Raw genomic sequence first — 25714 nt, forward strand, 5'->3', positions numbered from 1 at the left:
CGGGGGAGAAGCACTCCTTACTGGATTCTGGAGATGCTTACCTAGTCACATGCCTGGCATGCTACTGCAGTTGACGAAGGTGACACACGAACTTACCCATTCACACGTTCAACACGCACAACAGACACAAACACGAACTGTAACAAGTAACTAAGGTGCCTGGTCGAGGACAGTGTCTCCAATTAGACCAAACACCTGGTTTACACAGCCGTCATCCGCTCAGTCCCGTCAGTGTCCTGGTACTAGATGCCCTGTCATTGAATGGTCACGTGACAGGGTGGACAACGTGGACGACGGGTGCGCGAATCAGGCCTTAGAGCGCCTTCGATGCGACCAAAGAACTACACCAGCACTGGTCCATCGTCGAACTACGCGGCGAAACGCCTAGGAGCTGCCACGTAAATTTTTAGGCGGATTCTTTTTAGCAATGTTTCAGAACACATAGTGCGTGCTAACGTGCGGTTAACTGAAAAGCAGGAGTCGTGTTCACTTTAACCTCCGTTTAGTTGAAGCACGCGAATCGCGCGACTCACCTCAAGGAAAGCGCGTGTGCTTCCACCTCGTATGGCGATGTAGGTGAAGCCCGGGGTCTTCATGAGCTCGTCGACGGAGTCGTAGTCCGGTCCGCTGTCTTGCCACAAGATGCTCTCGCACAGGTTGCTCACCACGATCGCGAGCACGATGAAAGTGAAGAAGTACCAGAAGCCAGCCAACACACGAGTTGCTGGTGCCCTGTGAGGATGGGCGATAAGTAGGGGGAACGGGGTACAAGGAGCTGAGGGTGAATTTCCGTGTATGAACAACCTCGGCGGCTCAGTGACAATATATAGTTTTCTACTGCCGATCATAAGACCACATGTCCAATTCCCGGTTGCAGCGCCCACAATCTGATGAGACCGATCATGGCGCGTACCATGCTTTAAGTTCTGGGGCGTTACATGCCAAAAACCTCGATCTGATCATCAGGCACGTCGCACGGGGGGGACTCAGCATTAATTTTGACCCCCGGAGGTCCTTTAAAGTGCGCCTCCCCCCCTCCCATGTAAGTGCCGGCGCCCGCTGCCGAGATCAAACCCGTGACCTCGAACTTAGCAGCGCGACTCGAGGCAGTGCTCGAGGTGACCATTTTGCGCGCACGTTAAAAGAACGCCGGGTGGAGTCCACCACTAAAGGCGTGTCTGGTTTCCTCTATGTTGATTTGGGACATTAAATCCAATCTGCCAATCATTTTTTTTTTTTGCCTATGGCCGACCTAAATATGAATGTTCTACCTTTTAACGCCGTGCTCAATGTCCTGATTTAGCCTAAAATCACGTGAAGCGATGGAAAGAGACATCTTGCATCTCGGGTCTTTCACGAACTGATTCGTGCGCTGACTCACTTCATAGCGAATAGCTTTCCTTTGTTTGTTTGTTCTTTTCTTGGGCCATTTTTGTGTGCGTTGGGCGGCCAGACTTTTTCGGCCCGGTGAGAAGACGCCGATGCAATGTGCACGTGATCTCGCTCAATAGAGACGTCTCTCGCGATGATGATGATTTATTGGCATCTCCTTCAAATGGAGAGGTGACAAATAGTCACCTAGCCGGTTTGAGATAATCCTATACATATTTTTATTCTAGCATTTTGTATATATTTCCTTAATCGTTCTTTCAATTCTCCAAACCTTCCTCAATACCTGCCATGTAGCCCTGCCTGTGCCTGTAACGGATCCGGTCGGATCAATCTCTTCCTTACACTTTTTTTTTTTCCACCAATGGTCCACTCGAGAGACTGGAGGTTAGGCAAGATTGTTTCAATGCCCAACATAGGTACCCCATCGTTATGCAGTAGTTATCGTCCCGTTTCACTTACCCGGGTTTGTTGCAAACTAATGGAACATCTTATTTACTTACAGATCATAAACTTTTTCTATCCAAAGACCTATTTCATCCTGTTCAACATGGCTTTCTTAAAGGACTTTCATGTGACACTCATTCAACTATCTTTATTTTGTCATGATTTAAGTTCTAACCTCGATTTTAACGTACCTGCCGATGCCCTTTTCTCAGACTATGAAAAGACATTTGACAATGTTCCACAAGAACGGCTACTCCTAAAACTTTCCCGTCTCAACATTAGTCCATTTGTACTAGACTGAGTATGCAGCTTTCTCACTAAGTAGCAGCAGTTTGTATTTGCTAACACATCATCATCATCATCATCATCATCATCATCATCATCAGGCTGGTTACGCCCACTGCAGGGCAAAGGCCTCTCCCATACTTCTCCAACAACCCCGGTCATGTACTAATTGTGGCCATGCCGTCCCTGCAAACTTCTTAATCTCATCCGCCCACCTAACTTTCTGCCGCCCCCTGCTACGCTTCCCTTCCCTTGGGATCCACTCCGTAACCCTTAATGACCATCGGTTATCTTCCCTCCTCATTACATGTCCTGCCCATGCCCATTTCTTTTTCTTGATTTCAACTAAGATGTCATTTACTCGCGTTTGTTCCCTCACACAATCTGCTCTTTTCTTATCCCTTAACGTTACACCTATCATTCTTCTTTCCATAGCTCGTTGTGTCGTCCTCAATTTGAGTAGAACCCTTTTAGTAAGCCTCCAGGTTTCTGCCCCGTAGGTGAGTACTGGTAAGACACAGCTATTATATACTTTTCTCTTGAGGGATAATGGCAACCTGCTGTTCATGATTTGGGAATGCCTGCCAAACGCACCCCAGCCCATTCTTATTCTTCTGATTATTTCTGTCTCATGATCCGGATCCGCCGTCACTACCTGCCCTAAGTAGATGTATTCCCTTACGACTTCCAGTGCCTCGCTGCCTATTGTAAATTGCTGTTCTCTCCCGAGACTGTTAAGCATTACTTTAGTCTTCTGCATATTAATTTTTATTTTATTTATTTATTTATTTATTTATTTATTTATTTATTTATTTATTTTATTTGCTAACACACACTCATCAAAACGATCGCCTGTACTTTCGGGCGTGTAGCACAAGCCAATGTTCTCGGACCACTACTCTTTCTCATTTACATTGATGACCTTCCTGCTGAGATCTCTTCTAACATTCGATTGTTAGCAGATGATCGTGAAATTCATCGACGACTAACTAACACTTCAGACATGGCCTTGTTTCAAAATTACCTCAAACGTGTTGAATTATGGTGTAACGAATGGATGGTGTCTATAAATGCTAAAAAAACTCGCTAGATTCTTTCCATCGCAGACAGCCTCACAAATCAGAGAAGTACACCATATACAGCTCCGAAATATCATTCGTTGAATTAGACAGATACCCCTGCATAGGTTTTAAACTACCCCAACTTGGTCCCATCATGTCTTTAACACAGCCAATGCCGCGAATCGTACACCTCGGCTTTCTCCGCTCGAACCTAATAATGGCTCCCCCGTGAGTAAAAATTATCAGCTCGCCTCACATATGCCCGCCCTAAGTTACAGTATGCCTGCTCTGTCGGATCCTCATCAACGTAACCTACCTAATACGCTGGAATCAGTTCAATACCGGGCATCCCGGATTATTTACGCTGAATATTCTTATCATGCAAGCGTTCCTGAACTAAAAAGCCCGTGCCGGTCTTACTATATGTAGAATCGCGACGTCATATTTTCCAGACTGTGTCTTTCTTTTTTCACAAATTCTATCATTCGCCCAAACGAAAGCTCCCTGAATTGAATTGGCATTGATAGATTTCTCTGAACCGTTGATTCAATCTAGCCGCGCATGCAAGCCCGGAATCTAATGTATGGCCACACTTGCCACCGCGCACACGGACCTTAGACTGCGAGTGCGAGCCAATGTAATGCCCCCACTCGGAGGCCGTTGAGGTGCAATAAAATTAAATAAACGAAATGAAATACTCTAAACGTATATTACCTGTCTCGACTGCTGAACGGTTGGTGCTTCCGTCCCCATTAGGTACGAGCGCTTCTAAAAGGTGGACGTTACCTATACGGGTCTTGCTGGGTGAATATCTTCAATAATATTGCTACTTGAGCGAGTCGGTAAGGCTTCATCTTGAAATAAAACAGCACGCAAAAAGAAAAAACGGCACCGGACGGAAAAAAGTGACACCCATCACAAGCTCTTGTCGCTCCTTTTTGCGGGCCGTCTTATTTCGAGACAAATATCTTCGCGTTCCATTAGCTTATACTGAGGGGTCTCCAGATTTTTGTTGCCGCACATACCTGCCTCGTCTTGAAGCGAATATTTGATCTGCTGTGTTCTTTGTCCTTAGGCCACTAAACTCGAGCCTCAATAAGAAAGGCACTGTCTCTTTGTGTTATCGTACATATTTCCCCTTCTAGTTGCATTCTTGCCATTCTTGTAAATATCCATGGTCTTTCTTTTCTTTTCATTCTGGGCATCCGATTTAGCGTCTCTGTTTGTCTCACTTTGTTTATGATGACGTGATGCTTTTGATGACGCTTTGACGTCGTATTCGTCGTCCTGCGGGCTCAACAAGGCTTCGCTTAAGCCGACTCCCACAGTGTGTGGGATCTATACATGGCTTCAAAGCGAACTTATCAGCACTTTATACTAAAGACAATTCCACGAGTCCTAAAACGACATATTTTTGTTGCGATGTTTTCGTCGCACATCAAAAGTGCATAGGTGATGTGATAAAAATATAGTACAGATATACCAACTAGAACGAGAACGTTTTTTTATAAAATAAATGAGAGCATACATTCGTTCGAACGGTGAAAACACGCTACACATAAAGAAGCTTCGAGGAAGCGAACCAACTTGCATGGTTCGTCACATGACCGAAACAGGAAACTGCTGTTCCACGAAATGCGTTTAATGAGGTACCCAAGCTGGATCTCCGTGCTCACGCGCCTTATTACGACAGAAGCAGAGAAAAGATGGCTGGAGAAATTAGCTACGAAGATGGCAGCGATCGCCGGTTTCTGAGCGCAGGCCTTACACATACATCTACGTTTTTTTTTTTTCAACCACGAAGTATATTATGAGCCCCAGATCGTCTTTAATGCAATTAATAATAATTGAGTGAGCGTCGCGATAATTTGTTAATTATTAATCTGTGTTTTTTTTTTCACAGGGAGACTACAGCTCCTAATTATAGAGAGAATAATATAGTCACCTATAGCAACCACGTCAGTGCTTCTCTCAGGCAATAACAGCAACAAATAATTAGGTGCCACATATCTTAAACTGCAGAAGTCGCCTACACGTTCCGCTTTCGAGCCCGTTGCTACCACTTACCATGCGAGGCACGTATTTCGTGCTGCCAGTTTACATTGCGAATGAACGTGCAAATAAGTTATCGTGTTCACGCACATGAAACAGCTTACTCATTGAACTTTTTCCGTGTGTGTGCGCTGACGACGCAGCTCTATGATAGTGCTTCTGTAACTCAAGATCTTTGCGACCAGCTGCTAAAACCTGGCAGAACAGTTGCCCGATTTACGCGCTATGTCCTATAAGCTGAACTGAAATAAAATCACACTTGTGGCTTGATTTCCCCAACATCAGCCTTGCGTAGGATGTGAGAGGAACCCACGTTGAAGAGACTCCCAAGGGCTACGTGTATTCTATTCGCTAAACCCCGTCACTGACATCGAAGTTCGAGAGCGTAAAATTTATAAGTAGAAATTCAAATTTCGTGCCCACTTTCATTTTACCCCCGCCAAAAAAAAACTTTTTTCCTTTATTTCTTTTCTTTCTTTCTTTCTTTTTATGACCACTGTGAAAAGTACTCAAAGCTTTACAATGAGCGACACTTTTTTCTTTCCTCAACAATAAAGCCAGATTTTCTTTTTCTAAGCGTAGCAACGAACAATCGAGCGTTCCAACCCTAAAGCCTCTCCCCATCTCATTAACTCAAAAGTCACGTACAGAACAATGAACGTCATTGAAGGTACTCCTCGCAGGACTTGATGTGATTGTCTTTACGCGCTGAACCTCTGCAATATGGAAAAGTGACCATGACTCCATGTCAGAGTAGTTTCGCAATGTCGAAGTACCTCTTCTTTCGTGTGCGCCCAGCTGTTCTCCATTATAATGCTCGATCGCATAATCCTTTGTCCCAGTGCGACGGCGTGCTACACGCTCGGAGCTAAATTTGGATCAGCGAGGATATGCCTTACTCAGTGGAGGACTGTTCCTTTCCGCCAATGATATTCCGACAAAAGTTCTCGCTTCAGCGCGGAACTCACGAGCATACATTTAATTTCTTGCTGGGCGTATATTCTTGCTCATTACACATTTCCTGCTGTTACGTATAAAGCGGCGCGTGGTTTGGCAGCACGCGATTTAAAACCTAAGCCAGTCGATCACCTAACCATGGCGCATGTGGGGAATACAGATTCGCCAGGGGAGCACTGCAGATCATGAAAATCTCAAGGGTGAATAAAAATTTCAAATTAAGACGGAACGGCACCACGCTTTCAAAAGTCTGAAAGGCACAACCTTGTGCAGCGGTATAATACGAGCAGTGCACAACTGCCTATTATAAGTTGTTACGTGTTCGCGAATAATAGAGAAAGAAGTCGATTTAAATATTATTGCCCTTCAATCAGCTACGCTCAACTCACTCGACGAAGCAGGTGCAAAAGAGAAATAACGTCAGCGAATAAACGAGTACACATCCGTCGCCACATGGTGCGTTAGCGGCTGCCTGAATGAAGCAGCAAATCCGGCTGGAAGTTGTGGAGTATTTGAACTTGCCTGCTGCGAAAAAGTTTTCAAAGCAGAGAATGTCGGCAGTTACGATTTAGCTGACGAGTTATGTAGAAAGTTAAAATCATGCTCAAAGTGGAACAGATGCAGCGGAAACATGCGCGCGTCACAGAAAAACGGCAAGCATGCACGTGTAAACGCTCGGCAGCCTGCCGTTCCTCCGCGGTTTCCGTAATGTAAGCTTTAATCCGAAAAAAAAAAAGAAGAATATCCTCAAATCCCAGACATGCTGCAAGCAAAAACAAAGGCTATCAATAAAGCTCAGAATGCGCAGGACTAACATTACTCTGCACCTACAAATTTATGAGAATTTGTGTAGGACACATTAATTACATCCTGCACCTACAGATTGGGAATGGACAGATGTGCTCGCAGGTCTACTGCTCCTTTTCAAAATCCAGGGAAAGCAGAGGGAAGGCGGCAGATGGAAATTGAAGACGACGAGCAAAACAAGAACAAGGTGAAAGCGGTTACACACACACACACACATATATATATATTTATATATATATATATATATATATATATATATATATATATATATATATATATATATATATATATATATATATATATATATAATGTTCTTCTAAAGGGGAGCGGGCGAAAGGTGGGTGGGTGCAACAACGCGCGAACGTGTGTTAGCGGCAAGGGTGTAGAATTGAGGATATAGGAGTGTTGTGCACAAGGCCAGTGCCACGGCCGTCTTTAAGCCACGTGTCAACGGTGTGCGCAGCCCCCCTCTGTTACATGCTTTGCTGGTGGTCGTGGGCTATCGTGTCTGTGAATGAGATAATGGAAGGAGCGACAGAAACAGGCGCTCGTGGAAAAAAGAATACAAAAGAAAATACTGATATGGGATGAATAAATAAATAAATAAATAAATAAATAAATAAATAAATAAATAAATAAATAAATAAATAAATAAAAGTAAAGAAAGTAAAAAGAACACTAAGCAATCAAACTAAGTGTTGTTTCCTACAGCTTGAAATTTAGCATAGCGAATAGATTCTAAAACTCCCTTTGAAACGTTTATGCCGATTGGTTGCAATGTCTTGAACTTATGAATAAGGTATGATTCTCTGTATTTTATCTCTCGTTCAGAACGGGAATTTGGCTGTAAGATGTAGAGTTTAACGTGACAGTTCTGCGGAAACCCGCAATGTGGAGAGAAGTAATTATTTAAGGAAAAATGAAACATCCACCCAAACGTAGCTAAGTGCTACGAAGGAAACCCATACGCGTTCCCCGAAAGAAAAGCTTCGCAGTTGAAGAAAAATTCGTCCTGGTCCGGGACTCGAACCCGGGACCACCGCCTCTCCGGAGCAGCCTTAGCTACGTTTGGGTGGATGTCTCATTTTCCCTTTACTAACGTAGAGCTTAAGTTCATCAAAGTTATGAGCTGGTTGGTTGAAATGCTCGGCGACGGCTTTCGGAAGCTTCTTTAGCTGCGTCCGCGCGATGTCCGTTTAATCTGACGTTCATTGGTTGTCCCGTTTCACCGATATATTGCTTCTTACAGAAGGAACATTGAAGCATATAAATCACATCCGAACTTGTACAAGTAAAGCTAGTTTTGGCTTCGTGTGTATAACCATTTGCGCTGCTTTTAATTTTGGTGTCACTTTGAAGGTCCCTGTAGATTTTGTACCTGGGGCGACAACATTCTTTTATTACGGGGGAGCGATGTTGGCTGACCTTTGCTTGCACTGACATGTCTTTAATGTTTCTTTTGCGGCGGTAGGTAACCCTTGGTACATCCGGGAACGTTTTTCTCAGATGCTCGTTGCTTGATAATGTTGGGTGGTATTCTCAAAGCATGTTGTTTATGTTGGGAGTGCGTTATAACACTTTGTTATAACGTTACATATATGATGCCCAAGAACAAGGAAGCAGGCCGCTTTTATCTTCTTCCTAAAATACATAAAGTTCCCGTCGAAGAAATATTTACAGCAGAAATCCCAGGTCGGTCTATTGTATCTAATAACACACCTACCGAGTCACTATGTAAATTCTTAAATCACCACCTGTCAAACATCCCCCCCCCCCCCCATCTGTTGTTGAAGACACGCCGCACTTCCTTCAAATAATCGACGGCATCAACGCCAACCAGATCCTTTCCGAATGCGATATTCTATTCACTTTGCAGGTTTGTGCCCTTTACACTAACATCCTCATGCATGAGTGAAGGAATTGAAACCGTGTCGATATCCCTCGCAATCAATCCCCAAGCTCACGCTCCTGAAATTCACCTGTCGCTTCTTAGGTTACTTCTCACGCTTAACTATTCGAATTCGATTCTAGCATGGGAACACCATTCGCTCCCACGTGCGCCAAGATTTTCATGGCACAGCTTGAAGCAGGCATGTTGAAATCCTACCGTTTAAAACCCGACACCTATCTTCCTTACATTGACGACATATTTATAATATGGGAACACGGCACAAGCGCCTTAACCGACTTAATTAGCCATTTCAATCGCTTTCACCCGAGTATTAAATTTACTGCTCACCACTCTCCCAGTCAGATCAACTTCCTGGGCACGACGGTCTACATATAGAAAACGGAAAACTGAGAACGACATTTACCGGAAGCCTACGGATAGCCAGCAATATTTAGACTACAACAGTCATCACCCGCGACGCTGCAAGCAAGGAATTTTTGTCGGACAAGCGAAACGAATAAGAAGAATCTGCAGCAAAGACGACGATTATATCCACCACCTAAAGGACCTTAAAGCAACGCTAGCAGAAAGGAACTATCCACAATTTGCTCTCGATAGAGCTTATGATGACGCGCCAAGATTGGAGAGACAGTCGGAATTAGCTAAGAAACAGCCTACACCAGAATCTGACAGGCCGCCAGCCTTTATACCAAAATATTCGAATGCACCCCCAAACATAAGCAGCATCCTATGAAAATATCACCCAATATTATCAAATAACGGTCGTCTGCGAGAAGCGTTCGAGGATGTCCCAAGGATTACCTATCGCCGCAAAAGAAACCTTAAAGGCATGTCAGTGCACGCAAAAGTTGGCCAACATAATTCCTCCGTAATAAAAGAATGTTGTCACCCCAACTGCAAAATCTGCAATCAGCTTCAAAGTGACACCAAAATTAAAAGCCCCGCAAATGGTTATACACACGAAGTCAAAACTAGCTTTACTTGTACAAGTTCGGATGTGATTTATATGCTTCAATGTTCCTTCTGTAAGAAAAAAAATATATCGGTGAAGCGGGACACTCAATGAACGTCAAATTAAACGGACATCGCGCGGACGTAGCTAAAAATCCGTCGCCGATAATTTCAACCAACCAGGTCATAACTTTCACGAGCTTAAACTCTCCATCTTAGAGCCAAATTTCCGTTCTGAACGAGAAAGAAAATGCAGAGAATCATACCTTATCGATAAGTTCAAGACATTGCAACCAATCGACATAAACATTTCAAAGGGAGCTTTAGAATCTATTCGCTATGCTAAATTTCAAGCTGTAGGCAATAACACTTAGTTTGCTTGTTTAGTGCTTTCTATCCTTTCTTTCCTTTTTTTTTTCTTTTACCTATTTATTTATTCCATTTCAGTATTTCCTTATATTTTTTTTTCACGAGCGCCGATTTCTGCCCCTCCTTCTATCATCTCTTTCAGAGACATGATAGCCCACGGCCACCAGACACCGCTCTGTAAATACGGGCGCTCAGGCAGGAGGTTCGGATATGCAAGAAAATTAGAATTCCGCCATCGATACCGTGAAGCTGCTTCTTACAAAGTTTTTCAGCACAGTGCATTTCGCTATTGGATAGCGCTTCTCTTGCAAAAATATTAATATCCCTCATAGAAACATAATACCCCTCGCACAGAAACAAGCCTAACGCATTCTGGGAATGGCAGTAGTAGTTTTAGTTAAGCACTCGAACTATATACTAACCTTGAAAGAGTAATAGCCTCCGTACATCCGTACATCCAAAGTCGCCTGCTGGATCTCTCGTTGCGGATTAGTTATTGTTCTATCAGGTTACGTGAGCTTCATCGCCGTCCTGTAGATTGCTCAGTCTGTGTGGTTAAGGTCATGGTGTTCTCGATAGTTATATTTGATATAAAAGGCAGCGTCACGAACTGTGCTGTTGTATCAAATGAAAAATTCTCATTCCAATCGTCTGAAATCAGTCATGTATTATAAATGCGGGCGGCTGTTAGGCGATTCTCCAGGCATCATCTACCCGTTCCTGTGCATAAAGCCTCTTTAGGCACGCAAACCTCACGGGTTAACCAAAATGAAGGCTCGACGTTTGCAAGATACACATAGTCCAGTGCTTTATTAATCACGTCTTCGCATCATCATTAATCTTATACTCATGGGAACTGTTCGGTCTAATAGAAAAATGTGTGCGGCTCTGTTTATCGTCTTTGCAAGGAAGAAAAAGAAAATGACTGCGAGGCTGCTTGATCTCTTTCAAATCCTACCCGCTTAGCAAATGCATAGGAAAACAACTGAAGTAATTTTCCAGTTCTCATGGAAACATTTGTGCCTTTCGTACAATCATCGTGGTTATGATTTTGATCTTTCAGTTAGGTTTACTCGGTGACTCTCTTGTGCAGCCGTTGTAGTACTGAGTTTAACTATCTCCTGCATATTTAGTATACTATTAAAATGAAGTTCTCTTTGCTTACCCCCACGGGTTAGGCATGACTGCTGCTGCTGGCTGCCACTGAGTCAGTCGTTATCTAGGTAAATATATTTGTGCACGTACATGCAAGAGGGTCATATGTGCGTTTAATGCAATTAGCATCAAGCAGCTTTCTATACTCGTTTATGAGGTCCGACAAAGTGTGCCAATAGCGCACGTTTGTTCTGCGTAAGAGAGAGAGAGAGAGAAATTTATTTACAGAAAGGCAGAGAGGTCGGCCTGGTGTATAACTTGCTCTGGCCTGCTACTCTACACTGGGGAAAAGGGACGGGGAGGGAAAGGGCTAATGAATGATGATGATGGTATAAAGAAGAGATGCGTATTTACAAATTCAGAGTTGTAGCATCCCTAAAGCCGTGAGTCCAGCCCAGTGGCTTGGCTAAGAAAAGAAATTGAAATGCTAGCTACGAGGGTGTGGCGCAGATGTTTAGGCATTAGCTGCGGTATACGCACTATGCGTTTTCGCTCCTGATATCGAGTTCGTAGAAGCGATCGGGTGTGTGAAGGTGCTACTTCTTCCGTGAGATTTCCGTGGAGAGGATGTCTTAGAGCGTTGGCGCCTAAATTATTATACGCTCACTACAGGTGCCAGAGTGCTTGCCGGATCTTTAAGTATATACAGGCGCCGAGTAAACCAGCACCACCAACGCTCCCATCGCCGTGATGTTAAGCACTATCTGGTGAACGTGGAGCATCAGCGAACACCCGCGCCGCCACTGACTCACGAAGGGAAATGCGAGGCGTGACCGTGACTTGGCAAAATTCCCGCAATACTGCGGGCGCGATCGGTCGGTTTCGCCGCCCGTAGTGCGCGGAGAAATGCAATGCTGATGCGAAACAGAGTTACTGGGAATAACATCTTCACCATAGACTTCTCCATGTTAGTGCGAAATCTCGCTGATTGTTTTTTTTTATTTTCGTGTCCATCGGAAATGTTGTTTGTATAAGTTTCTCACACGTGGCATCCGCTTTGTCTGTACATGAACTATGTACAATGCATTGTACATTTTTTTTTTATTGGAACCACCGTTATGCCGATTTGTGTACGGTGGCCAGGTCCCCTCAAGCTGTTCCATCAGCCGTTTTATTCCTGGTCACTCGCAACTTTCCTGCAAATAAGCTCAATTGAATTCAGTCTTGATGAACGGGGACAAAACAGTCGAAAGAGTTTCAAAGATTAAATGTCCGCAGGCTCCCGTCGGCTCTCGAATGGCCTCGTTGGCAAGCGTCTACGAAAGTGTCGTTCAATCGCCTTTTCGTGAATCGTGTTCCCTTTGCTATGGTTCCACGTTCGGCAGATGTCGGACTCATCATTCACCTCCCCTCAGAGTAGGGTAATGAACCAGATGCAATCTTGATTTGACTTGCCTGCCTTCAACGTGTCGAATATCTGGCAAATACCCCAGCGGACCATACTTTCTGGGAATGCCATGGAGCAATCTCTTCTCTACACTATTTTAACTCGCTGAAACGCCCCACCTTCTCTTGGACACCCCTGGGAGAGCTTGACCGCTCTAACGCATGAGCTATAACCCCTGCACTTTGGGTATTGCTGGGGGTCTGCATAAACCATGTCAACTGGCTCGGATAAATGAACTGAGCACCACGACAGGAGACCCAGCTGGACTCCGACAGTGGCGTCTCGGACAAGGAGTTGTTAAGAGGAAGCTATAGCTCGGGTGCTCCTATCTAAATAGATGTAAAAGGAAAATTCGTTTTTCTAGGCAACCATTGCATCAAATTTGGCGAGGTTTGTAGCATTTAAAAGAAAAACTTAAAATATAGTGACTGTCGGCTCCGAATTCTCGCTTTAGATGGTCAATTTTTTATTAAGGAGCCGCACTAATCGAAAATTTTCAGAAAACGATACTATCAAGCTTGCAACTCAGCAACTCAGCAATGAAAAGTGATATCACAATTATCTGAATTTATTTATTTATTTATTTATTTATTTGTTTATTTATTTATTTATTTATTTATTTATTTATTTATTTATATACGTATACTGCAGCCCAATATAGGGCTATAGCAGGAGTGGGAACATTATACATTCCTATACATAACACATTAAAAATACACAAAAACACAAAAGGATGAATGATCAAAAAAGAAGCGCTTTACATGTTAGCGAAGTACCTACCAGTGATAGCTATGAAATGTTTTACTGATAGTGAGCGAATGTTACCGGGTAGAGAATTCCAAAGCTCTATTGTACGTGGAAAAAAACTGTACTTGTATGGGTTAGTACAGGCAAAAATGTGTGCTATGTTCAAGGCGTGGGAGCTACGAGTACAACTTGCGTTAGTAAATGTGATATAGTTACAGTCAGAAAGGCCAGAAGTGGAGTTGTTAATTGTATATAAAAGTTTTAAGGCTTCAATCAGATAACGTGAAAGTAATGGCTCAATGTTTAAAGATTGTTGAGCCTGTCTTGGTGAGAAAATGCGGCTGTGATTTTGGCAAAGGAAACGGATAAATTTTCGTTGAACGTTATTGAACGAGCTTATTTCGCATTGTTTGTAGGGGAACGAAACGACAAATGCATATTCTAGAACAGGATGAATTAGCGTTTTATATAATAGCAGTTTGTAGTATCGCGGGGGGGGGGAGGGGGGGGGGCAGGTCCTAGCTGAAGTGCGGCGCAAATAACCAAATTGTTTTAGGGCTTTCCCATTGACATATTCAATATGTTTAGACTGTGAAAGGTGTTCGGTTAGAATGACACCTAAGTATTTATACTCAGACACTCTGTTAAATTGGATGCCATCCAGAGAATAATCAAACAAGAGGGGGCTCTGTCTATTGGAAAATGACATCACGACTGTTTTACTACAGTTGATGTTCATTTGTCACGTTTTGCACCAAGCGCAGAAAGACATAAGGGATTGGGAAAGATGGTGGTGGTCATCAATGGAGTTAATAGATTCGTATAATACCCAGTCACCGGCATAAAGTCTGATTTTAGTTGAGGTGCTCTGATGGAGCATGTAATAGTACAGCTAAAGCGGACAAAATTGGTATGTTACACATGAATCTCAACAAATTTAGTAATATGGAAATACAGTTTTTGCAGAACCCTTTTACACAACGTAGCGAATTCACGTAAGATATAAAATGACACATAAAATTTGTCCGCTTTCAATGGTCTAGTGGATGCCGTTTACAGAACCATAATATCTGTCTATTCTTGATTCAGAGCTATCTATTTGTATTCAAATTTTTGAAAATCTTTGAAACAAAATTCAGGCCCTAAATCAATGTTCCGCTTCAAAGAGTCACTAGAATTTAACTTTGTCTCTCAAATAAAACAAATTTCATTAAAATCGATCCAGGGGTTATCTCAGAAAAACGGTTCTGCGTTTTACTTGTATTTAAATAGGCCGCGTTGGAGGTGGGCCCGAGCTAAAGCTTCCCCTCTCTCTCTCTCTCTCTCTCTCTCTCCATATTTCAGTCGCCCTTTAGCACATCCTATGAGCTAACACGCATGGCGCAAGTGAAGGACGTCTTACCTGGGGTCGAGGCTCACTCTCTGATGGAGCAGCGTTGTGAGCACGAACAGGAAACAGTTGAACAGGTTGAAGCGGTTCTCCATGCACTCGCCACCCTTCCCGTCGTCCACCAGCATCCACTCGCGGAAGCTAAGCCGCGCGCTGATGTACATCACGAATATGGTGCATGCCGTGGCCAGCAAGATGTAAATCCATACCTGCAGGATAGGTCCAGGGAGAGGCAAATTAGCAGCGCTAACAAGCGTGGTATCGATTGCTATCAAAGAAAAATACAAGGGCTGTAGTTATTGTTCGCAGCATTCAAATAAAAAAGACACTAAAAGGAAGGTATGTTCCGTACACGTATGTATTACACCAAACAGCCATTCCGGGTAATATTTATTTCCCGAAACTTCGGGTTGGGGGGGGGGGGGGGGGGCGAAACAGTGCCACGACTAGTTATGATAGCTGGGTACGCGACAACAGATACCATACAGCACTCTTGAATTATTACACAACACCGGGCTTACAGCACACATAGTATAATACATACCCGCCGTGGTTGCTCAGTGGCTATGGTGTTGGGCTGCTGAGCACGAGGTCGCGGGATCGAATCCCGGCCACGGCGGCCGCATTTCGATGGGGGCGAAATGCGAAAACACCCGTGTGCTTAGATTTAGGTGCACGTTAAAGAACCCCAGGTGGTCAAAATTTCCGGAGTCCTCCACTACGGCGTGCCTCATAATCAGAAAGTGGTTTTGGCACGTAAAACCCCAAATATTATTATTATAATACACGCCTAAGTCTTGATAGCAATAAGAAAATAAAAAGCAAGCACGAGTAATAAAGTGGTGTTGTGCCTAGCGCGTTATCCTAGCATACATTGTCGACATCAAAAGTGAGCGATGCCAGCTCAACTAATAACAGTTCATTTCACTTTTGCCGGTGCAAGTGCATGGTTGCGACGTTTGCGTTAATTAGTCCATGCGTGAAGCTCGGAGGCTAAACCGTACTTAGTGACAGAGCACACAACGGTATGACAGAGCACGTTCACATTATGCCAAGTAAAACTAGTTGCTTTTTAGTGCGCAGCTCTTAGGCCCCCGTTCCTGAGTTCAGCGTCGGCATCGGCGTCCTCGGGAGAACCGAGCGAACAAGCACAGCGAACGATGAAAGAACAAACGCGGAGCGCAGCGGGGGTTGAAAGACGGCGATAACAAAGAGAGCGCGAGAAGGAAAGTGGATGAGGAGAATATGGCGAAAGCGTGTGAAGAAAATCGTGGTGCTTTGCAAGACGGGCTCTGCGGCCACGACCACTACGAGATGGCGCCAGAGTAGCGCGCGTCTTCTGTTCACCGATGACGCCATCGATGAGGCATGCGGCGAGCGCGTCCACCGATACCATTCGCGGAAACAAAGCGCTGCATGAGCGGAGGTCTGTCTGCGGCGGCTGTTGTGAATCGAGCCCACGCGACACCCACGCGCTGCCTGCCGCTATCTGCCAATTAGCGAGGCAGTCGCGCCACCTTCGCTCCATTTGCAACGTGCCGCACGACATCGATTGTCTACGCCAACTAATATATCTCGAAATGAAAACACGTATAGAGCTGCACTCAAATTTCGCATTAGAGAGAATCGTAATCGTCGGTGAACTTCCTTTGTTCATTTTTCAGTTTAACCGTCGCATTAGCCTGCACTTCGGAGCGCATTGCGTTTAGTTTGCGCCCTCATTTCTTTTTTATTTTGGCGCGAATCCTAACAAGCAGCACTCGACCCTTTCGGCGCGGTTAGAATAGAAAAATCCAAGGCCTGTAAAGTTGCAGACAACGTGGGCGACCTTTCCCCAGAACCATTTTCAACCCTTAGCAGCAAGCAGTTCCATCGTCCCAACTTTCCATAGTAAACACACCGCGCAGAATAAGCACATGCACCCGCAAAACCGTCTCATGAAGCTGTTGTAAACGTGCTTATTAAAGTTTATTTTAATATGCCTGAGAGCCAAGCGACATCTATCGCACTTGCGGACAGTGAGCGTGTTTCCTGTTATCGATTGAGGGAACCGGAACGTATTCGCGCAAGGACAGCACCGCGCCAGTCTCGGGGGTCATGCGTTATCTGTCGCTTTCGGTAAGCGACGGCAGCACCAGTCGCATGCATACGCCGGTGCTCTTTCTCTTCTAAAACAAGGGTTCTTTTGCCTAGAGCTTAGGTTCACGTACAGATTCAAACGTATGCGTTGTATCCGCAATTTTTTTTACTTTTGGCTATCCTTCAAAGCATTTTTTAATGCTGCTGTTAAGTCCTTAAGGAATACCATCTGAGGCTCTGTTCCAAATGGCTTTCGAAAAGGAAGCAGTTTAACTAGGCTTCTGAGGAGGCAGCTTCTCTGCATCAGTAGACGTTAAGGTGTGGTTTATGCATTGAAACACTAAAACGACTGCACATAGTCGGCCCCCCTGGTGCAATACTTGCGTAAAGTTAACGTGAAACGTCTTAGGTGTACCGGATAAGTTCTGTTAAAAATTTTAAAAAAATCAAAACGCCGTGGTTGTGCAGTGACTTGGGCGTTGCGCTGCGAAGCCCGAGGGCGTAGGATCAAACCCCGGCCGCGGAGGCTGCGCTCCAGGGCTGGGCAAAGCTACTTTGTAATTGTATCATAATACGATACAGATACTCAGGAAACAAGTATTTCCGAAACAGATACAAGATACTACGGTCATTATTGTATTCGATAACCTACTTTCCATTTGTATCTTAACATACTTTGACACATTAGCAAATTTCATATTACGGAACTATATAATGAAGCAGCAAACTCGTATGCACGATGTTTGCTTCGAGATTTCGTGACACCAACCAACCTCGCTTTATTCGAGTGAAATGTCTGCTGGTGTCTCCCCTCCCCGATATGTTTTGTCTTTCCTTCTCAAAGTATAATCTTCCGAAATAATTTTTTGGGGTTGCTTTAGCTGCTCAACATGAAAGCTCTTTATGCGCTGCACAGTCAGCGGTTTTCGCCTATCGATTTTGTAATTACAAGAACGTCAATAAGAAGCCTCTGCACGATGGTGCAAATACCGCTGTGGAGTTTTACCTGGAACAACGCTGATAGCACCATTTTTATTTTTGACGCATCGCGTATGCAGAGAGAATATAAAGCTGCAATGACCTTTCATATTTTGTTTGTCGCTTGCGCAAAGCGTTCGTTAGCGACATATTAATTAACGTACAATGCTCTTACGATTTTTCTTCTACGAGAAAAACTTGTGTAGCCAATAATGTTTCATGCGCATTGCATTGGCACAAAGCGTCGCAGGTTACCGCCACCATTCACACTACTGCCACTTATAGCTCCGATTACCTGGTGATTTGTAACAGTAAGAAATTTAAGGGTGAGAAAGGCGGTTCCGTATCACACAATTACAGTGGATACGTAGAAACACGATGCAGGCGGCGCCACAAATAGCTATGATATTTAAGCATGAAGTATTGACAACCTGTCTGATAAGGCCAGACAAGAGAAAACTCAGTACCTGTGGAAATTCAGGTGGCTTAGAGGCAGCAGTATCATCTTGAGAAGCGGAATTCAGCCAAGATTTATAGTTGGCTGAAGGTTTATGTTGCGATAGCAGTATCTTGTATCTTAAATGCATGACACATTCTTTCATGTATCGGAAATATCGGTACTGATACACGTCTTGTCAGACGTATCATGATAGAGATACAAGATACCCAAATAGAGAGAGATAGACAAATAGAAGAGAGGAAACGCAAGGAGGTTAGCCAGACGGACGTCCAGTTTGATACCCTGTAACGGGGGAAGGAGTATAGGGACGAGAATACCCAAAGAGTATCTAAGATAGTATCTAAGATACATGTATCTTCGACACTGCCCAGGACTGCTACGATCGATATGGGCGAAATGCAAAAAAAAAACGCCCTTGTAACGTGCATTGGGTGAACGTTAAATAATTCGAGGCGGTCAAATTATATCATATGGCAAATCGTATGATGGTTCCTGCACGTAAAACCCAAATATGAAATTAATTTTAATTGCCTTTAAAAACACGTTGATAACGTAGCGTGGTCCTTCACTTCGCTTTCCAAGCAGAACACTACAAGGAAAACGCGAGTCAACAGTGGTTAACATCGTAGAAAGACAAGGTCTTCTTAGGGGCAGTGGTGTACCATGTGGGTTGTTATTTAGACAGGACTACCTCCGGGATTGACCCCACGCACGTTTTCAGATTGCACTATCTGTGGGTTCGGCTCTTATTTTTCGTAGAGCAACGCCACAGATCCGGTTCCTGTTTTGGGCGCGAGCTGTTTGAACGACCGCATCCGGGTTTAATTTGGGACTTTTGACGCTAATAACGCATTGTTACTGCCCCGTACATAGCTGTACGCTAACTTGGTGCGTCGTTTTCATTCCGAAGTTGATTATGACGCCGTTTTTGCTTTCCTGTGTGCCCAAGGATTCCTCAAGTCGTCTAATGTGACGAAACAGAACTGGCCACATACCCAGATCCCACGGAACCCAAATCCATGCGAAGTCTACAATAAAGTCCTTCTCTTCAAATAAAGCCACATAATATAAAAATCACTTTATTCTCTCACACTGTTTCGCGGCTCATGAGAGACGACCGTGCATTACACGTCGCATTTTTAAACGTGTGTCTTCCCAAGGCGTTTTATCTCGTCCGAACATACCACACCCTTAAAGACCAACCGCTGCGAAATTTTGGGCCGCTCAAACAGCCTGGCTTAAGCTTATAGCGTAGATATTGAACAGCCTCTGAGCAAGTTTTTACCTTTTAAATATTACTGGCAAAGCTCGCAAAAACACCTTTTTGATATCGAAACTGAAAAAAAAACGCGGTCATTACCACTCGCCGGAAATGACGCCCGACCTACTCAGAACGTTGAGAACCAGCGCGGTTCTTCAGTATTGCCTCCGAGATTACATGGCACCCGCTGCGCGCTGAATATCTCGGAGGCTGCGTGCAAAGATTGGCTTTATATCCGTTAACTATCACCTGTACACGTCGTTTGCTGAGGTGCTATATAAAAGCTATATAAAGGTCGTATAAAGGCTACATAAAGGCTATATGAAGGCTACATAAAGGCTATGTGACAATTGCAGTTACCAGCCCTACAGCTAGCCAAGATATTTTAGACATAGCGTAGACTATACTCATTTGTATAAGCAGTTTAGCCAAAGTCAAATATTATAGCACTTGGCCTTTAAGGTTTAACGCCCCATTTCGCCTAATAGCCTTCGCACGATTTTAATTATCGTTAATCGCGCTTGCTTGACACCACTCGATCCCATATCTCCCCGTTGCAGCATTCATCTGTGATGTCTCTGCGCCCTGTAGACGGCAAAGTATGGCCTGCGTTGAGTTGTTGTATGCTTTGATCTTGTCTCCACGAAGCCGTTTTCTTCGCGGGCTATCTCAGAATTTCAACCGGACTTAAAATAGCGGCTATCCAGTGAAATTGGCAATGTAGCTGTGTAGGCCAATATTTGTGGCCCATCCTTAGTGCACATTATTTGTGTGACTTCCGTTCGATAGATAGACCGCATAGTAGACAGTTATTTTTTCTCTAAGAATTGTCTCATTCATGTCGTAAATCTACTTTCGATATAAAAATAACAACTGAACGTTTTCAATGTTGTCTAACATTTAGCAGCCTTCGGTCATTTGCCAAGCGCTACAATAGGTTAGGCTTGAGCCCGGGCCAAGCGGGACTCAGCCAAGCGTGTGACATTTGTTAGATGGTGAAACGTGGTGACCGGTAAAAGATAAACAAGTACGCGTGTGTCTATACTATTCCTTTACTACTACCCAGCCTCAAAGCGTCACTGGGGCCGACCACTCCTGCGACACTTCGAATTGAATTGCAACAAAATTCGCGCAATTTTCTCCAAGATGGCTTCCGCTTAGCTGTTGCATGACGCGCCGGGGTTATGCAAATGAGGGAGGAGTCGTGTTACGAATGGGCAAGCGCCGCGGCAACAGTGATGTCGACTACGGATGATCAAGCGAACGGACAGAAGGACGGACAGACGTCATTGTAGTCTTTCAGTGTCGTCCCACATGCAGTCTGTCGCTTGCAAGAAGAAATACGCAACACCTTGATTTAGGCGAGCTGGCTCATCTTGAAGGTGTGTCGAAGGAGCGACGTGGGACGAGGACATAAAAATACGCAATAGTTCGCAAGCTTGCGATGTTTCAATGATGAAGCAATACAGTACAAACACATTGTAAAAAAATGAGCACGCTAGCCATTTAGCGGCACTATGACGTAGAAGCGAATGCGCTCTAACGTTTAGTTGAACACCAGGTTCCTGAAAAATCCAAACAGCAAGAAATAAAGCGGAATTGATGAGGCGCTCCGTATAGGAAAACACAAAGATAAGTGTGTCAGCGCACCCTCAATTAGCCTACGGAACAAGAAGTGTCATTTCTGATATAAACACATGTGTTTGTAATGTTACATCTGCGCACGCCTGTCAACCAGGATGGTTTTCGTTGTTATTTACGGCATAATATATATATATATATATATATATATATATATATATATATATATATGACTGTTGCATTTTGCAATAAAATTTAGTTGGCAGTCAGCGCTACCCAGGTAGCACACAAAGTCTTGAGAACGTCGTATTAAGGGATTCAACGTCTGAAAAGGATTTTTGACCAAAATCGACGCATGAAAGACGTTCCAAACAAGATAGCTTAAAAACGAGGGGTGAATACGTTTTGCAAACGACTCAAAACGCCACCGCCACGCCACGGCGCGTCAGCCTCTTTAGCGGCTTCTACAATATTCAACAACCCATCAACGCGATCCAACCTTGCGCAAGGTGGCGATACCGTCGTCAAATCATGTGACCAAGGTGGCCACGTGATTCGTGATGCCGGGCAGCCGGGCGAGCCGGGGCATAGTCGCGTCGTCATGGCGTCGTCACGTCACCGCACTCGCATTGCGCTGTGGTGTGTTTGCGGCTGTTCTGAACGTGCTGCCGCTGCCCTTTGCTATGTAAGTGTTGCAGTGTTTTGCTGTCAAGAAAACGATATTCTGTGATCAGTTTGGGTTGTGCGATATGTTTGTGTGGTTTTAATTTCGAAATCAGTAGTGTTTTCAATTGTTATTTGATCAAGGCGGCCACGTTATTCGTGAAGCCGGGCATAGTTACGTTATCGCACTCGCATGGCACTATGGTCTGTTTGCGACTGTTCTGAATGTGCTGCCGCTGCCCTTTGTCATGTAAGTGTTGCAGTGCTTTGCTGTCAAGAAAACGACATTCTGTGATTAGTTTGGGTTGTGCGATCTGTTTGAGCCGGGCATAAAACGTTATCGCACTTGCATTGCGCTGTGGTATGATAGCGGCTGTTCTGAATGTGCTGCCGCTGCCCTTTGTCATGTAAGTGTTGCAGGGTTTTGCCGTCAAGAAAACGACGTTCTGTGATTAGTTTGGGTTGTGCGATCTGTTTGTGTAGATTAATTTGGAAATCAGTAGTGTTTTCAATTGGAGGGCGCGGAGTGGAGGGCACTAATCAGCTCTTCAAGTTCACTGTCATGTTATGTGAGGCGCCTTTTCACTGACGCTGTAATTAAGGCGTTAAGGGCAGTATAAGGACGAAAGTTAGAGGGACGAAATCGTGCCTGTGTGTCCCTAGCGTCGGGGTTGGCCGCTATGCGTGATCGTAACAAGAAAGCATTTTGCAGAATGCGAAGAAAGGCGGCAAAATTTTTGTCTGTGCGCACCTTGCTGATCTCATCAATAGAGCCATCATCGTGGTATTTTAGTCGGCCGTTTAGCAAGAGTGTTGCAGACAAGGGAACTGGTTCAAACAGGCTTTTTTTTAATGATTCACTACTAGTGCGGTATCCCAAAAGGTGAGGTCAAGTGCTCACCCTATTTTCTTCCCTCGCGCTACAGCGCACTGACAGAATTTTGCGTGCACCATACCGTGCTTTTATCGTTTGCGCTTCAGGTTCTCGGTTGTGTTTTCGCCCCCTTTACCCACGTGATGGGTATTTCATGGTATTACCGTGTACCACATGTGTCCATATATTGTGTCCAATATATGAAACGGCCAAATTCGATTTTATTTGACGCCTCAAATGGTAGTAATGTATTGAGTCCCTTGTAGCTTTGTGCTTGTTATCAATTTTACTATTTGGCGAATGGATACAGCATGTACGCTGCATAACTCGCTTGTGCATACTGCATACGTGAGTCGAGTATGCCCTTGGTATAAAATAACTTGTATGCTTTAGGTAGTACGATTGTTTGCAGTTTGGGAAATGTGTCGGAATGTACGCTGTGCGCCCTTCGCGCTTTACGGCGGCCTGCCGAGTTCGTGCGGGTGCCATGTGTGCGCATGGAGTTCGCGAAGCGCTCTCGCAGTTTTTTTTAATATATATATACATGTGTTCTGTTCGCGCGCTTCGAACAACAGGGCATGTCGCAGTTCTTTGTCCTTGTGCAACGCATTTTCCTAGCGTACGTCTGTGCATTATTTGGTACCGGTTTCACACGGGGCTCTTTTAGCCGCTATCCAGTCCGTTACAAATCGAATTTCTCGGTCGTGATGGCTCCTCTGCGCAAGCTACGAGAGTGAGCCAGTCGCATCAATAATTTCGATCCGGATCGGGCTTGATCGCCATCGAGAGTGGTCGTGTGACACCGGTTTTACACATCGCTCCCACATAGGGAACACTAAGTTCAATGCTACTGAGTGAAGAGCAAGTGCATATATATGCCAGTGGTGGTATGTGGGCAAGTCTTTCTGGTGAAGCCAATACTTGTGCATTCAAAACATTTCAATTACCAGCGTAGTGCATCAATGTGTCTACTTCGACAAAATAGAGCACCAGTGCAGATATCTGAACATACCTGTCCAGGGCAGCAAGTGTGTCTAGATTGAAACCACTACCAGCATGTGCGGCAGTTCTATTTCCAGCAGCGGGACTGCACAATAATAAGTAGGGTGCTCTCAAGCTGTTTATCTATGAAGCTCTGCCTGGACTGTGTGCCAAATATTTTTGGACGTGAAAGTGGGGGTGAATTGGTAAACATCAGTGGAACTGTGCCTGGACTTTGTGGCAAATGCTTTTGGATGTGAAAGTGTGAGTGAACTGGCAAAGAATTTGCTCTGGACTACATGTGTTAAACGTTTTTCTCATTCAGAGTGCTTTTTTTTTTACTTTAGGAGACTGGAGATGTGCACAAAGTGGGACATGTCAGTGTGCTAATTATTGTATTTGCTGGCTTGCAAATTATTCGTTGCAACTTTGTTTTTGCCAGAGAGGTACAACTTTGCCTCTTGTAAAGGGCTTTTTAGATAAAACACTTACTATTTATTATGACCATTGCTTCCTTTGTTACACAAATGCAGCTTCCAGTGCATTCCAGTTTATTTCCATGTTTATGTAAGTTTCTAATATGAGGCTTGCATATTCATTTCTCACGTTCTGGAGTGGCAAGATGCAGCATTACTGTCTCATCGTTCGCTGTACTACAGTAGTGTTCACTTGTTACACTGAATCCCCCGTTTAAGTATTCTGTACTAATTTCACTTGATTGCTTTTTTGTTGTATGGTTATTTTTTTCTCGCCATTACCTTCTTTGATATATCCTAAAGGCAATATTTCCAATTTCGCATTGTTCCCATTTTTTTTTATTTCTGTCACAGGATTGTTTTATGATGGTATGCGGTGGTATTTCTTTTTGTGCTCTTTTCAAGCTTCTAGCTGATTGGTAACATTGCTTGGAGGCAGTTACCATCCAATTCATACTCTTGCATTTTTCAGTCTACTTCTTCCATTCGCTCCGATGTCACTTCTGCATAACTCTAGTCCATCTAATAGCACGCGCACTTTACTATGATAAATTAGACACTTTAGTACACTCCAGGTTTTTCTGTTCATTTTTGTATGTGTACTTGGAATTTTGTTTATGTGCTAGTGAATGTTCACTTTCGAGTTCATTACGAATCCTTTCTGCGACTTTCGTCATTGTTGATGTACTTTTATTTCTATTTGCATTTCTCACACAGTTTGTTCGAACCTTGCATAAGCATTACATTTTAATAAAGTGTTCTTGCTTTGTCACAATGTTCTCATTTCATGCACTCTTGGCATGAAGGGCTTGGTCTGGCCACCTGCCAAGACGTGGCCATTTGTTCTTTGCAGGATGTCATTCCGATTGTGGTTGTAAGCATCGTAGCTTACTAAAGGCGGTATTAAGGATTTATTATTCCTAACAGGCTCACTTTCGTGCGACTTGGTAGACGATGCGCCGGCCATGCGGGGAACAGTGCTTGACACTGCGCCATGGCTCTTACAGTTAACACGGACGCTTCTACTCATCTGGGGCGCGATTGGATATCGTTGTTCGAAACACGCGATCAGTTTCACCTAACGCGATTGGCCTAGGCCGTGCCAACGGGTGCGGCTGACGACATCTGCGCGGCATAGGCCAGTCGCGTGAGGCGAAACTAAACGCGTGTTTTGAACAACGATGTCTCATCGCGCCCGTCACCCGCGAAAATTAGCTTCTGATGATCGTAAACCTTTCAAGACCGCTTCTAGACCAGCTTTTTGATAACGTCCTAAAAACGTTTAGAAATTGGTTACGAATAGTTTTGGCAAAGGGATTACTTGTGTCTTTCCCAATCCTATTTCTAGACCAGCTTTTCGAATACGTCTTGCAGACCTGTTCTAGATCGTCTCAAGAGAGCAATTAAGCCGGACATTAGCAGAGATATTCGACGTTTTCCCGCCGAAGTTCT

The 25714-nt window shown here is 44.2% G+C and overlaps 1 protein-coding gene across 1 annotated transcript in view; it reads right to left on the reverse strand.

Moving 5' to 3' along the window:
- The window catches only part of LOC142585538 (glutamate receptor ionotropic, kainate 2-like), a 112709-nt gene that overhangs the window by 22420 nt on the left and 64575 nt on the right, over positions 1 to 25714 (reverse strand). Inside the window, exons 11-12 of the mRNA XM_075696354.1 lie at positions 14922 to 15118; positions 534 to 732 (exon numbers count right to left, since the gene is read on the reverse strand). Of these exons, the coding sequence (XP_075552469.1) occupies positions 534 to 732; positions 14922 to 15118 (396 nt within the window). The remainder of the gene's footprint in view (positions 1 to 533; positions 733 to 14921; positions 15119 to 25714) is intronic.

Source organism: Dermacentor variabilis, chromosome 6, assembly GCF_050947875.1.
Source record: "Dermacentor variabilis isolate Ectoservices chromosome 6, ASM5094787v1, whole genome shotgun sequence".
In the NCBI taxonomy this organism is placed as follows: domain Eukaryota; kingdom Metazoa; phylum Arthropoda; class Arachnida; order Ixodida; family Ixodidae; genus Dermacentor; species Dermacentor variabilis.